This window comes from Prunus avium, chromosome 3, assembly GCF_965620075.1.
Source record: "Prunus avium chromosome 3, drPruAviu1.hap1.1, whole genome shotgun sequence".
In the NCBI taxonomy this organism is placed as follows: Eukaryota; Viridiplantae; Streptophyta; class Magnoliopsida; order Rosales; family Rosaceae; genus Prunus; species Prunus avium.
The window spans coordinates 32,870,173-32,884,796 of record NC_142286.1 but is presented as its reverse complement, the minus strand read 5'-3'; the positions used below and the strand labels follow the sequence as shown (position 1 = coordinate 32,884,796).

The following is a 14,624-nucleotide window of genomic DNA, read 5'->3' as shown; positions in this document are numbered from 1 at the left end:
GTAACTGTCTGCCGACCAGGAACTTACCGATTGCGTGGTACCGATGGTCAGACCCTCGGCCATCCTTGGAATATAGAGCACCTCAAATATTACTACAAGTAACGTGACCTTCGGTCATCACCCTTTGTACAAGTGCTCACACCTTGGGTTGTCACCTTCGGTCGTCACCTTTGTAATCGGTTTATTTCAACACAATCCCCATTCTATACATATGACATTACCATACAGCAATATTATATCAACAATATTCTACATACGGCATGCACACATACAGAATTGCGGACATCAGCAAATTAAACCAAAACAAAGTTAACATAGATATAAAAGGCCACAGAAGGGCCATCTGTCTTTACAACATGCCATTCGGCATGTTCAAAAATGTTATACAACTCCAAAAATGAGGTTTGAATTAACAAAGTCTAAGAGGAGGGTGGATCGGCTTCGGTCGTTACAATATCGACATCAGCTGACGCAGGCTCAGGACCAGTCGACGGCTCGGCAGTAGACACATTGGCAGCCCTCGGCCCGGGATGACCTTCTTCCTCCCCACTGCTTGAATCGGTGTCATCGGCTTCCTCGGGCTCGGCATCCTCACCCTTGTACGCCTCCACCATCTCTTCGGTCAACCCTTCCGGCAGCGGCGGCGGATCCCAGAGGAAGTTCATATTCAGCTTCTTATCTGCGTTGTACCGCTTGAATCGGTACAGCATGTCATCACACTGCTCCATGACCTCTTTGTCCAACATCAGCGTGAACTCCTCCATGGAACGGTATTCAGCAACGGCTTTCGCCTTCGCCTCTTCCAGCTCCCTGGCATGCGACCGTTCGGCCGCATCCATGGCCACCTCCACTGCTGCCTTAGCCTCGTGAGGAGCAACAACCTCCAGCTCGGTCGCCGCCAGCTTCGACGCAAGCTCAGCAATTTTTGCGGTGTTTTCCTCGGCACGCCGATCTGCCTCCTGGAGCATCTTCCCAGCATCGGCAATCTTCGAATGGCCCTCCTCGAATTTCTTCTGGTACCGTTCCGCAGGATTCACAGCCCGCTTGACGCAGAGCCATATTTCCATATCAGCCTGCAAGAACAGCGGACAGATTAGTACATACCGAATCAACAGATACTTGACAACAAATCAACTCTACAAACTTACTGCAGCTTGAAGCCGGAAGGCACGTCCGGTCTGCTCACGCAACGTCTTCATCGACAGTTGCTCAATCTCAGATAACTCCATTTGGGCGCCATCGATCATGCTGTTGATGAACGGCACGGCCCCTCCCCCTCCACCTCATCATCCGGGATGAGCACGGAAGTCCCCTCGTTCGGCCCTCTTGGTTTCTTCGGCAATGGCGTCACATCGAGGGGACCCTCGATCTGCCTTTTGCCCGTTACCTGGAGGTGGACCTCCCGAATGACCTCAGCTTCGGCCACCCTCTTCTCCCGGCGGCGATCAGCCACCGTCTGCTCATCCCCCGACGCCCCTCCAGAAGCTCCTACCGTCTTCTTCTTCTTCGGCCTGGGGGATTGAACTTTCTTCTGCTTCGACGCCCCTTGCCCCTCCAAACGGCGCCTAGTCGCCTCGCTCATCGGCCTCCTACCTGCCACTGTATTCACACAAGTTAGGAAAGCAACGGTATTTAGAGAAAAGGACAGATAACTTACTACCGAACGACATCCCTTACTCTGTCTTTCCTCTTCCTCCTTTTCCTCCTTTGCCCTTCAGTCGTGTTCTGCCTTACCGATCAGGCCTGCCTTGAACAGATTCCGGAAGTAAAGCAGCTCTTTGAAAAATCGATCTTCTTCGGCAATCTTTGCTCGCACCCGCTCGATCGCCTCCACTTCTCTTATCGGTGCAGCAGGCCATTTCAAGGACACTGAAACCAAATTGCAAACAGTCAACAAAAACAAAAAACAAAAAAAACAAAAAAAAAACAACAACAACAACAACAACACTGCCGAACGGCAGGTTCTACCCTACCGACTGTCTGAAAAGACGTAGGAATCCTCCTCTCCACAATCACTCCCGGTGCCGATTCCCAATCACCGGAAACAATCACTCGACGCTTACGCCATGTCTTCTGGGAGCTCGGCACCCTAACCACAATGTGCCCACGCTGCCCTGCCGAAAGACAATTGGACTGAACCCACCCCCCGTGATCGGCACTCTTCGCCCTCGTCACACTATACAACTTGGCCCACTGTTCGTAGCTCGGCTCCCCCTCGCCAGCCAAGCTGAACGCTGTGATCGTCCCGAGCAACGTAATCCAAAAGTTTGGATTATATTGCCCTGGTGCATAACCGATCGCAGCCAAAATCTTCTGCACCGAATGCCATGCTTAAACACGTCGGTGAAGAAGACCACCCCCTTGTCATTGTCACTAAGCAACTCTAAGGGCCCCGAAATCCGCATCCCTACCGATTCTGGAATATTGAACTCAGCCCAAATCTTCGCCAGCTCAGCCTCAGTCAGCGTGTTCGGCTCCAAGTCATCTACTCCAAACACAGGTTCTGTGGGCTTCGCCATCGGAATCCGTTGCCTACCCCTGACAACCCTCAGCACCCCTTCCTCTGGGGCAGCAACGGACACGCCACCTCTATCGGCCTCACGACCCGAAGTCGAAGGCTCGCCATCTTCAGGCACTCTCGTCGAAGTGCCCCCAGCCTCGGCACGCACTCCTCCCCCCTCCACTATCTCACCTCTCGTGCCGAACGGCAAGCGCACATTGATGAGTTTTCACTCACCTCGCGTGCCGAACGGCAGGCGCACATTGATGAGTTTTCGCTCACCTCTCGTGCCGAACGGCAGGCGCACATTGATGAGTTTTCGCTCACCTCTCGTGCCGAACGGCAGGCGGACATTAATGAGTTTCCACTCACCTCTCGTGCCGAACGACTGGTATTCCTAACACAAGACTTCCACCACTTGGAACAATCGGTACATCATGCCGTCTCTTTTCCAAGCTCACTCGATCAGGCACTTGGGGGACTACGTACCACCATCGGCAACAATGAGATCATCGAGTCCGGGTCAGAATGCCGAAGACAGATTCAAGTCCCCAACCGAGAAGCTTCTCAATCGGTAACTTGGGAGACTACTGTTTGTACCATATTTGACCCTCCACTCATACAACGACACGTGGATCATAGAAAGTCACCCACGCCCCCAAGGCCTCGAACAATCGGCATCGGCTACCGATGGCATTGTCTCGAAGCTGCGAACAGCCAGTACAGGCCTAGCTCGTCTACAATCGGCATCCCTTACCGATTATATAGAATCAACCTCGAAGTACCCACCCAAAATATCTAAAGACTCGTGTCGACCTCGTAAGGCCCTCCCACGAGTCCCACATCGAAAATGAGTACTAAGAGCATACAAAATCCCCTCTATAAATAGGCCCCTTCACTACAATACAGGGGTAAGACTTTTCAGCTTGACTTTTATACTTTTATATGGTCAACAGCAAGAGCTCTTAGAAACAAACTTACTTTGGCATCAGAGGGTCTTAGGCTGGTTCCACACCAGTTCCATAGACCTCACGAGTCTCAACTCTCTTCTATTCAGGATCTGCATCCAAGGACAAGAAGAATCTACATCTATCATTCAATCGATCTGCTAGATCGTCCTCACCACTTGTAAGTTGCACTCATCTCTATCTGTTCAGTTTTAGTGCCAACAACTATGGTGTCTGACCTGCTTGATCAGGGCTCTTCATAAATTTGTTGAGGTTTTCATATTTGTAAAAAACCTGAACTCTACTTGCTTTGACTTATGTTGAACCAAATTTGTAACGAGAGAAATCTCGTTTTGAATGATTTATTTCTCTAAGTCTGAACTGAAGTTGGGTGTCTTGATTGGTCGTTGTTTGAAGGCTTTTGAGATCAAATGATCATTTTGAGTTTTTGTCTTTTGATTGATTTTTGGTTGTTTGAATTGGTGATCCCTTGCTCTGTTCACCCTCTCTTGTATTTATAAGAAATGTTTTTGGGAGTGGGGGTTCTAATTTCTTTTAATAATGGATGCAAAAAATCTCGAAAGATCTTTTTATTTTAAAAAGCAAAAGAAAAGGGGTTTTATCAATCTTGTCAGTTTAAGTCCTCAACAATCAGTTTCTGAAACAGTCACTTCTCTGTTTGAATGGGGAACCTCACCTTCTTTTTTCCAGTCTTTCAACCTGTGATGGTAAGTTTGATTTTCCAATTTTAGCAACTCCCTGTTTCCTGCTTATCTCTTTTTAGAAAGCGTAGTCTGCGTATCTTTTTGAAAATGGTGCCTTTTTTGGAGCAGAGAAAATATCTCTGAATAAACAAAACGGGTTTTGATCTCTTGGCAGTAGAGTTTTTTCAGAGATGGTCTTCTTTATACCTGCCCCTGTTCATTCCTTATTAACTTCAGTTGAAATTATTGACTTTTCCAAATCAGAGGGTCACGTGGGTCTGTTTCTCCTTTGGGCTTCTCTCTTTTTCTTTTAATTTAAAACCTACCAAGTCCATTTTTGGTTTTAAGCCCAATTTGAATTCCTTCGAGGCCCAAGTCATGCTTGTGGTTTGATAGTTTCTGGGCCTCCTATGTTGGGCTTGAAATGTATAGTCTAGGCCTGATTTTTGTTGGCAGCCGTTTCAAAATTATTGTGGGCTTTTTGATTTTGGACTGGGCGCATCAAATTTAGGCTCAAACAACTTCCCACTCCACTCCACCCACATTCTTCTGTTTTCTTTTCAATTTTTTTATTTACATTTTTGAATATCTATATATTTACCTGATGTAAAAAAGAAATTATATTTGCATATGGAAAAAATAATAATAATAATATAATTTAAAAAAGAAACAGAAAAAGAAAAAGGCCAATTGGCACACGCTAGTTATAATATAACTTGAGCATTGTAGAGTCACCAAACACCATGCTATTTCAGTTCAGAATCAGATTATACTCGTTCAAGTTATATATTTTGATCCCGAAAAAAAAAAAAGTTTGCAACGCCCAACTATCAATGTCGCTGCTGCTTCTTCTGCTCCATCGCCAATGCCTCGGCAGACTCAGAAGAACTCATTTTCCACCATTTTCATCCTCTGCCTCAATTAAGGTTAGTGGGTCATGCCCGTTCCTCCAGTTCCATGCTCTTTGTTCCAATGATTTCATCAAAGACCCAGCTACACTTCATTTCAGTTTTCTGAATCAGTGGGTCAAAACTTGATATCAACCCTCGAATTGATCCCAGAACTTCAATTTCTGAAAATCCAGTTCTATATGTGGTACAGTAGTAAAGTATGAACAAATTCCCATTTCGTCAATTTTCTAGTTTGCCCAATTCAATTGCAAAAGAACCCACCTTTACAAACCCCACAACTTGTGGGAAATTTGGAAAAAGGAATTGGAATCCACTTCCTATACCCCACAGAACAATTCCCGAACCCAAAGGGCAGGACCTTGATTTTGTGAATGTTGCAAACAGCCATCTAATTCACTCTGACTGGGCTAAGCTCAATTCCTTGTCCAATGGTCTAACTGCTTTCAGAGTGAAACATGTACTGCTAAAGATTAAGCAGGACTATGTTCTTTCCCTTGAGTTTTTCAATTGGGTTGCAGCTCAAAACCCCACTTCACTTACCCTTGAAACACACTCCATGATTCTCCACATTCTCACCAAATACAGGAAGTTCAAGTCTGCAGAGTCTATTTTGAGAAAGGTTCTTGTCTCGGGTTCGATAGATTTGCCTTCCAAGTTGTTTGAAGCAATATTGTATTCGTACCGCTTGTGTGATTCTTCTCCTCGTGTTTTCGATTCTCTTTTCAAGACTTTTGCGCATATGAAGAAATTTAGGAATACCACAAATACATTTTGTCAGATGAAGGATTATGGATTCTTCCCAACAGTTGAGTCCTGCAATGCATATCTGAGCTCATTGCTTGATTTACATAGAGCTGATATTGCTTTGGTATTCTATAGAGAAATGCAGCGTTGTAGGATTTCACCGAATGTTTATACTCTTAACATGGTTATATCTGCTTATTGTAAATTGGGAAAATTAGAGAACGCTGTTGAGGTCCTTGAGAAGATGGGCAGCATGGGTTTTAGTCCTACAGTTGTATCATATAACACGCTGATTGCAGGACACTGTGATAAGGGTCTTTTGAGTTCGGCTTTGAAGTTCAAAAACTTGATGGCGAAGAATGGATTGCACCCGAGTGTGGTTACTTTTAACTCACTTGTTGATCGGTTTTGCAAAGAAGGAAAACTAAAGGAAGCAAACAGAATTTTTAGTGAGATGAAAGCCGTGAATGTTGCTCCTGATACCATAACTTACAGTACTCTGATAAAAGGGTACAGCCAAGAAGGTAATAGCGAGATGGGCAATAGGCTTTTTGAGGAGATGTCAAGGAATCAAGTAAATGCTAATATCTTGACTTATAATGCATTGATATTGGGATTCTGCAAGGAGGGCAAAACAAAGAAAGCTGCATATCTTGTTAAAGAACTTGATGGAAAGCGCTTTGTCCCAAATGCCTCAACCTTTTCTGCCCTTATTGAGGGGCAGTGTGTGAGAAAGAACTCGGACCATGCCTTCAAGCTATGGAAAAGCATGATAAGGAATGGTTATCAACCCGATGAGCATACTTTTAAAATGCTGATATCTAGCTTCTGCAATAACAGGGATTTTGATGGAGCAGTTGAAGTCTTGAAAGAAATGCTTGAGAGATCTGTTGCTCTTGATTCAAGCATCCTATCTGATTTATGTCTAGGACTATGCAGATGCAGGAACGAGAAAATGGTAAAATTGTTATGCAGTGAGATGGAAGCTAGACGCCTCATCCCTCAAGGTTTTGACATGGCAAAAATTATCTCCCCTGTAGTAGTGGAAGAAAACTGAACATTCGGAAATAACATGTAAAGTTGTACATTGTTTTCCTTGTGCCTTTCAAAGAGAAGGTTCTACGGTGTTTTGGATGCGGATTATTACTTGAGTTGTAAGAGGCCTTTGTTATTTGGTTTAATTTAACTCCTTTTCTCTTGAGCCATGCACTTGAACTTGTTCCAGATAAGTTCATGTAAACAATTCTCTCTCTTTGTTTTAAACAAGCCTTAAACATGGTTCCATACGAGACATAACCGTGGTAGATTGTAAGTTTAATTGAAGAATTAATTGGTGCATCAATGAAAAATAATATCTGCAATAGAGACCTGTACTGCAAAAGCTTCCATACTAATGCTGATGCTAATTTTGGTTAAAAGGTGCCAAATATGCAAACAACAAATCAAACGTTCTCATCAGCTTTAATGTAAAGTTATCAGCATTACAATTTTCATATACCTAGGACCTGCTCAAAACCCACCTACTTGAATATATCAGAGGTTATAATTATGTCACGACTCCTCTTCACCAGCTTCAGCAGCAGCTATATGAGAATCCAAAGTGTTTATCAGCTGCTCACTTACTGTTTTTGCCACAGATATCATGTCAAGAATGATGCTTGGATCTAGGCCGGCACCACCCCGTTTGGTCAACCCACAAATGTGGCCTTGCCTATTGATGGAAATAGAAACAGCCGAGCTCATTTGTGATTCCTCTTCTGATGTGGCATCTACAATATAGTGCCGACCTACCTGAGAAACAGATGGGCAGCAATCAATACAAGACAATAAACATTTGCAGTATGCTGGAGAACAGAAGAGATGGTTAACTCATGTCACCTTTGTTAATGTAACTATGACAGGGACCCTAGATGTGTCAAATTGCAGAAATTCCTCATCGCTTACGTCAACCTCTGGTTGCTCATCGCCTGATGCACCGGCTGCAACATTTACTTTTGGGATGCCTGTATTACTCAAAGCAGCCTTTGGGAACATCAGTTTCTTTAAAAGATAAGTAATTTCTTTGGAAACTTAATACTAAATTTTATAACAGCCAGAAATATCTTCTGTTGTCCTTACTTAATTTACAGAACATAAATAAACTGAGCACATCAAAACAGATAAGAAATATCAAGTACCTTTATAGCAGCACCTAAGGCATCTAGCAGATTCCCATCTGAACTAACAACAAGGCCGTCAATGTAAAGATCCCAACAGATCTTTCCTTCCACAACTACCAGAGAGGAGAGATCAATTCCAGCACCTGGAACAGACAAAGACACCTATATTATCAACTTTGCAGTTATATGGAACTGCCTGTACAAACAAGAAATATGTATTGCCAAAAGAGATCATACATAAATGGTACAACAAATTTACTATGCTTATCTCACTCTTCAATGAGAATACAGACCAGATCCACTTTTACCACCCAAGAGACAACATTGAAGAGCAACTGAGAGTTCTGCTGACAGCTCCTCACCCCCTCTACCCTGTAGAAATGCAACAAAACAACAGCTTTACAAGAAGCATAAACACATAGGTTCCTACTATCCATTGCAACATACACCAACAGGAAAAGTTTAGATTGCCTAATAGGATTACAAATAGACAACAAAAGCGCCCTCGTATTTTATCAGAGCATGAATTCAACTAAATCAATAATTGTACTTCATAGAGGATCTTGCAGAAACCAAGATGTAAGCCTCAATTGACAAAGTAAAAAATGAGAAGGAAGCGGATAATAAAAGTGTTAACCTCAAACATTGGTGCTGCAGTGGGACTGCAATCAACATTTACAACGACCTTTCCTTTGTCAGGTTGCAACGCATTCGGCCTTCCAAGTTCAGCCTGAACTCATTCAAATTTACCAGAAAATATGATATTAAGAACAGCAGGGGCTATTTAAATAATTAGACAGACAAACAACGTAAATTTAGTCATAACAATCTAAAAGCACTAGTACGAGCTTCAGGCCAAGACTAAATGATACCTTCACACTGGCCATGACATCTGTGGCACCCATCCTGACCCTTGCCGAACCATTTGCCTGCATGGACGCCGTCAAGAATGGGGATTATAACAAAGTAAGTAAAATTTTCACGTCGCACAGGAAAATCTATAATTCAAAAAAAAGAAAACTTTCTTTCAAAAGAAACACATGACATAATATTAACCTGGGAAATGACTCCAGTTTCAACATAGATGGGTCGAGTCGTCAATCTTTTTCGGCCATCAGAACGAAGATCCTGAGCAATGCCACCCTGTATAAAATGCTTTTCTCCTATGGATAGTCCCACCATTTCTGAACATGTGATATGAAAAATGATTTATGATACAATTAACTTCATAGAAATCAAGATGCAACAGAAACAAAACGAAAAACGAAAAAAAAGAAAAGAGATATAGCAGAAAACCATTACGATTAAAAACAAAAGGCAGTCATCCTGAATGACTCATATGTCAAAGAGAAATTCTACATTCTACAGTGTGCTAAATGAAGGTGAACAAACAATTAGGTCTAAGTAAAGGCAGTCACTTTGAATGCTCAAATATCAATAAATAGCCAAAAGAACTGTCTGACCAGATGGGTTCAACCAAGCAACCAACTAGCTATCACTTCACAAACACAATTATCTAAAACTTTTGCGCCCTACCAATTCCATCTATGCAAAACTTTGCCAACTTTCCAATGAACACTAACAAGCAAAGAGGAATAATTACCGGGCAGAGACGATGCTCACGAAGCCCTAAAGAGTGAGAGAAGGCTGTGGCGGCGGCGGCGTTGCTGAGGCTGAGAGGGATGTGGAGGGAAAGGCTGTTAGGGACTTAGGGTTAGTGATTTCCAAAATCAAATTACGGCAATTTGACACCTGCAATGCAAGTGACTTAGCGGGAACGAGCGCCTTCACGGCTCGTTCTTCCTCAAAATAACGAGTTTTTAATCGTACGGAACCTACACCCTGTTTTATTCCGTGGAAAGCACTCCCTAAGTGACACGTGTACCGCACTCTATCCAACGGAAGAAACACGTTCTACGTATTCCTTTTATGAACCGTCGGATGAAAACCCAATTACGTGGCGCACGTACATCGTGGAGAGGAAATGAAACCCGCACCGCACCCAATTCAACCACCACATCATCAACTGGCCCAAACCGAAAATTCCCAATCTTCACCTGGTAAAATTAGGGTTTCTCATTTGCCTCGTCTCTTCGTGAAATTCAATCGATGGGTCGGTCCCGAGCAGCTTCGCATCCCGCTGCAGACAATCACAACCAGAGGTTAGTAAATTTTTCTATCACTTCGGTTCAAATTTTCAAGCTTTATCAGACAATAATTAAGTCGTTAAAATTTCTCAATTTCGGTCACAAAAAATTGTTATTTCCTTTTGGGTAATTTTCAGTAGGGGCAAAAGAAAGAGAACAGCTTCAGGTGCAGAGCCAGCAGAGAACAGTAGCACAGCTCAGAAAGCTGTAGCCCAAGAAACTAGCGAACCCAAAGGGGCTTTCTACCACTGCAATTATTGCAACAAAGATATATCTGGGAAAACTCGCATAAAGTGTGTGGTATGCCCAGATTTTGACCTTTGCATTGAGTGCTTCTCCGTTGGAGCTGAACTTACACCTCACAAATGCAATCATCCATACAGGGTTATGGTGAGTACCTTTGTATTTATATCAAAAGTTACTGTTTTGATATGTATCTGCTCTGTGAATGTTAAACGTTTCTAGTGAAGTGATCGTAGACTAATAGAAATTGTTGCAGGGATGGTTGCTTGAAGAAATTTTTATTTTTATTTTAGCTTTAAGATATTCTGTTAATATCCAGAACAGAATTTAGAATTTGGAAATGGACAGTGGCAAGATTAGGATGACCTTTGAGTAAAATGCATTAAAAGGCAAAATTACCCGAAGTGAAGCTCTAAATACTGCATGCAGATAAGAATGTTTTCCTTGCAAGCACTGGCTGACCTAGAATTTTTTTAGCAGAGTTGCAATATTGACTAAGTATGAAAAATGGTTTTTCGGAATAATCATTTTCTCAAGATAATTTTTGGCGGCTTTTATTCCTTACACAGCAAATAAGAAAACTTGATTTTATGGGATTTTAGTATGAAATATATATTGACTTAATGAGCCATCATTTTTAGCCTAAATCGTATTTTGCACTAAAACCGATTTTTCATATTTTGATTTGGTGGGAATTTGATTTTCTAGTATTTTTATTTGAATCCAAATGGGGGTTACGTCCTTATTTACATTGTAAACTTAAGTAAATGGAGTAAAATAAAAATAAATTAAAGTAAAAGGACAAAGACATTTACTTAAATGTTGAAAATGAAAATAAGGTAATCTATACACCAGTTGAGTATAGGGGCAATTTCAAGCACCTACAATGGTTTTTCCGGCGAGGAGAGGTGCAGCTGCACCTCCTTGCGCCTTAATAGCTCCGCCACTGCTTGCAAGCAACAGAATCCATTTGAATTCACCTCCAATCTGTGTCTAAACAGCTATGAGTAATTATTTTTATTTGTTTAGAGAGTATTTTTACGAGCTTGTTCATTCATTTAATTATATATGAGATTTTCCTCCTAAAGTAAATTTTTGTTCTGCTTCCGATATGAAATCACATCGGAGATTATGAGATGCTTTTGAATATGACATGGACTATTAAACGTGCATGTATTATTTGAGGAATTTTGTTTTTTAAAACAGGACAATTTGTCTTTTCCACTTTTATGTCCAGACTGGAATGCAGATGAAGAGATGCTATTGCTTGAGGTATTAAATTTGCTGATTTCTTTTTATAATGCTTCTGATCAATCTGTGTCTTTTTCTTTTTGTCAAACTGATAAACCTGTGTCTAATATCTCTTGTTCTTTGACCATACTTTTTAGGGTATTGAAATGTATGGATTTGGGAACTGGACCGAAGTTTCTGAACATGTTGGAACAAAAAGCAGACAACATTGTATTGACCATTTTAAAGCTATATATATGAACTCTCCGCGCTTTCCTCTACCAGTAAGACCAGTTTTCTTATTAATGTATCCACACACACGTGACATACACACATAAACATCATATAGAAAAAACCCAAATTTTCTCTAATAGTTTTCATAATATCCACCTAGGACATGTCTCATGTTATGGGAAAGAGCAGAGAGGAGCTTCTTGCCTTGGCTAAGGGCTCGGGTGAAATCAAGAAAGGTTAGTTTGCAATGATTGTATTATTAGATGAGCATGAAAAGCAACTTTGTTTATGGTGATCTTGCATTGCAAGCAACTATATCCTTTGTCGTATCACTTATGATTTATGATGCCCCAACAGTTTAGATCAAACCATTCAGTAGGTGTGATGATACTTACTCAATGTTCGTAGATTGCTCTGTGTATCTGTTTTTCATAGAGACTGATAATCCTTTAAATGAGGCAGTTCATTTTTCTTCTTTGAAGTCACTTGTGATGATGCTCTCTTTCATACTGTCATTATAGGCATATACTTTATTTTCATTTTGTGGATTTAAAATGTCCATCTCAATCTGTTCTTTTTTTTTTTATTTGTAGAAGTTCCCATGCTTGTGGAGATTACGTTGAAAGAGGTGTCCCCCTTTTCCACAGGAGTCAAGTATGGCTATTTTATTATGTATTGTATCTACTATTGGTTCAAGTTCTTGTTGCACATTTTCTCTTTTTAATTGTCTCTCTTTCTATTTTGCGCTTGATCAGGTGTGAAGAATCAAAAAAGAATCCAGCTTGTCAATCTTCATCCCACTCAACTGCTGGTATAACAATCAACCCTGTTGAGGCTTTTTGGTTCTTGAGCAATCTCATTTATCATGTGTTTTTGTTTATGCATGACTGGAGAGACCTAATTTTGTGTTTTGCATTAGATGATGCCTCGGGTCTGGTCCTAGGTGCTGTGAAGAAGGCATCCAACAAAGCGCAGATTAAGGATGAGACTAAAGTCTGTAAAGTGGAAGGTATGCTGGATTATATCTTACGTTACTATTATTGCATAGGTAATGCATCAAAAAAATTTAATGTCATGTATTGGTTTAAAGAGATATTCGTTTCTATGTTACATTGTCAACAGAATCTCAAGTTGATCGGAGCGTCGGAGGGAAAAAACTAAGGAGTTTAGGGGACGAGGGACCTTCTATAACAGAATTTAGTGGCTATAATTTCAAGAGACAAGAGTTTGAAATTGAATATGATAACGATGCTGAGCAGATACTGGCAGATATGGAATTTAAAGATTCTGACACTAATGCTGACCGGGAATTGAAACTACGAGTTCTACACGTCTACTCAAAGAGGTACTTATAAGGTTACTTTGGTAGATTCAAGGTCGATGGATACATTTTCTAATTCACAAAAGTTTTTGAAACGGAAGAGGTTAAAGTATACCAAGATAAAGTGATTATTTTCGTTAAGTTCAAAGGAATTTCCTTAACCTATTCCTTCACTCGTCATGCATACTTTCATATAAGTAATATCCTCACTATAAAAATGAGTTAGACTTGCTGTCCAATTTTCCCTTTTTCCCCTTGATATACTCTAATAATATGTGGGAATTTGGGCAGGCTTGATGAGAGGAAACGTAGGAAGGATTTCATACTTGAAAGAAATCTGCTGTACCCTGACTCTTTTGAGAGGAACCTCTCACCTGAAGAGAGAGAAATATATCACCGCTTCAAGGTTTTCATGCGGTTCCACTCAAATGAAGAGCACAAGGAATTGCTGAAGAGTATCATTGAGGAACAACAGATTGTCAAAAGAATACTAGATCTTCAGGTCTGATGCATGTGCCTCACACTTGTATTTCTGTTACCTCATTTCCCTCTATATATACTATGACTGTTGGTTGATTTAGTTCGGTAAGCAATGGTGTCACATGAATTTACATCGTTCTAAGTGAAAGGCCCCATGGCTTCCCACAGTTAACATGACTTATGCGGCTCAAATTAATAAGCATCATATTGTATGGCTTCTGCTTACGTTCTTTGCATTCATTATGCAGGAGGCTAGAACAGCTGGCTGTAGGACAGCTGCTGAAGCAAGCAGATACCTTGAGGAGAAGAGGACAAAGGAAACTGAAGAAAGTTCCCTAAGGATCAAAGAAAGCTCTCAGGCTGGTAAAGGCTTGCAGATCAGTCCTCGGGGAGCTTTTAAAGGTCCGCATCCTGTTAGCAAGGACTCATTTTTAACTACGCAAGCCATTTCCAGCTCCTTGGACTATTGGGACATCACTGGCCTAGTCGGGGCCGATTTACTCTCCGAAACCGTAAGAAAGCCAATCTCAGAGCCTAATGCTTTAGCGTAGAAAGTGAATTCTATTTGTTGAACTGTTTCTATAATACATGCAGGAACAAAGACTTTGCAGTGAGATGAGAATCCTGCCTTCACATTATCTAAACATGCTGCAGATCATCTCCACAGAGATTGAGAATGGCAATGTTAAGAAGAAATCTGATGCCCATAGTCTGTTCAAGGCTGAACCATCCAAAGTTGATAGGGTTTACGATATGCTTGTGAAAAAGGGAATGGCTCAAGAATAGTTATGTACAGTTGTGTTTGTTACTTAAAAGGCAAAGAATCCCATTTTGGTCAATTGTCTTGGCAAGAAGCCCAGGCTGTTTTAATAACCAAAGATTAATAAAACACCCATTTATACAACACTCATAAACAAAAATTATAAATTTCATGCAGAAAAGATCATTATAATCAAAATGAACCTGTGGACGAAGAATACATGTCTAGACTGGTAAAGGCAAAT

At 41.3% G+C, this 14,624-nt stretch overlaps 3 protein-coding genes across 5 annotated transcripts; 2 read left to right on the top strand and 1 right to left on the bottom strand.

Annotated features, from left to right (window-relative positions):
* The first annotated feature begins 4,880 nt into the window (after window positions 1-4,880).
* Window positions 4,881-7,011, top strand: LOC110749949 (uncharacterized). The gene has a single exon (XM_021950168.2). It carries the CDS (start codon window positions 5,262-5,264, stop codon window positions 6,861-6,863), a length of 1,602 nt encoding a protein of 533 aa, XP_021805860.2. The 5' UTR covers window positions 4,881-5,261; the 3' UTR covers window positions 6,864-7,011.
* Window positions 7,012-7,175: 164 nt separating this feature from the next.
* Window positions 7,176-9,758, bottom strand: LOC110749950 (uncharacterized). The gene is made up of 8 exons (XM_021950169.2): window positions 9,569-9,758; window positions 9,022-9,149; window positions 8,838-8,894; window positions 8,603-8,695; window positions 8,259-8,337; window positions 7,984-8,108; window positions 7,685-7,828; window positions 7,176-7,597 (listed from the first exon to the last, which is right to left on the bottom strand). The coding sequence occupies exons 2-8, from the start codon at window positions 9,145-9,147 to the stop codon at window positions 7,358-7,360; spliced, it is 864 nt and encodes a 287-aa protein (XP_021805861.1). The 5' UTR covers window positions 9,148-9,149; window positions 9,569-9,758; the 3' UTR covers window positions 7,176-7,357.
* Window positions 9,759-9,930: 172 nt separating this feature from the next.
* Window positions 9,931-14,524, top strand: ADA2A (ADA2 2A). 3 transcript variants are annotated; one of them, XM_088250355.1, is made up of 12 exons: window positions 9,931-10,127; window positions 10,253-10,502; window positions 11,562-11,627; window positions 11,744-11,869; window positions 11,980-12,055; window positions 12,413-12,473; window positions 12,575-12,630; window positions 12,739-12,828; window positions 12,942-13,164; window positions 13,432-13,642; window positions 13,869-14,132; window positions 14,215-14,524. In XM_088250355.1, exons 1-12 carry the CDS (start codon window positions 10,075-10,077, stop codon window positions 14,404-14,406), a joined length of 1,668 nt encoding a protein of 555 aa, XP_088106481.1. In that variant the 5' UTR covers window positions 9,931-10,074; the 3' UTR covers window positions 14,407-14,524. The 3 variants fall into 3 exon arrangements, with proteins under 3 accessions (XP_088106481.1, XP_021805857.2, XP_021805859.2); XM_021950165.2 differs by having other exon boundaries at window positions 10,250-10,502; XM_021950167.2 differs by lacking the exon at window positions 9,931-10,127 and having other exon boundaries at window positions 10,325-10,502; window positions 11,593-11,627.
* The last annotated feature ends 100 nt before the right edge of the window (window positions 14,525-14,624 follow it).

Coding starts and splice junctions, on each gene's coding strand:
- LOC110749950 (XM_021950169.2), bottom strand. CDS start 9,147: ATGGTGGGACTATCCATAGGAGAAAAGCATTTTATACAGGGTGGCATT. Junction 8,895..9,021: donor AAACTGGAGTCATTTCCCAG/GTTAATATTATG, acceptor GCGTCCATGCAG/GCAAATGGTTCGGCAAGGGT. Junction 8,109..8,258: donor GGGTGGTAAAAGTGGATCTG/GTCTGTATTCTC, acceptor TGTCTGTTCCAG/GTGCTGGAATTGATCTCTCC.
- ADA2A (XM_021950165.2), top strand. CDS start 10,075: ATGGGTCGGTCCCGAGCAGCTTCGCATCCCGCTGCAGACAATCACAAC. Junction 12,829..12,941: donor TAAAGTCTGTAAAGTGGAAG/GTATGCTGGATT, acceptor CATTGTCAACAG/AATCTCAAGTTGATCGGAGC. Junction 13,643..13,868: donor AAAGAATACTAGATCTTCAG/GTCTGATGCATG, acceptor TTCATTATGCAG/GAGGCTAGAACAGCTGGCTG.
- LOC110749949 (XM_021950168.2), top strand. CDS start 5,262: ATGAACAAATTCCCATTTCGTCAATTTTCTAGTTTGCCCAATTCAATT.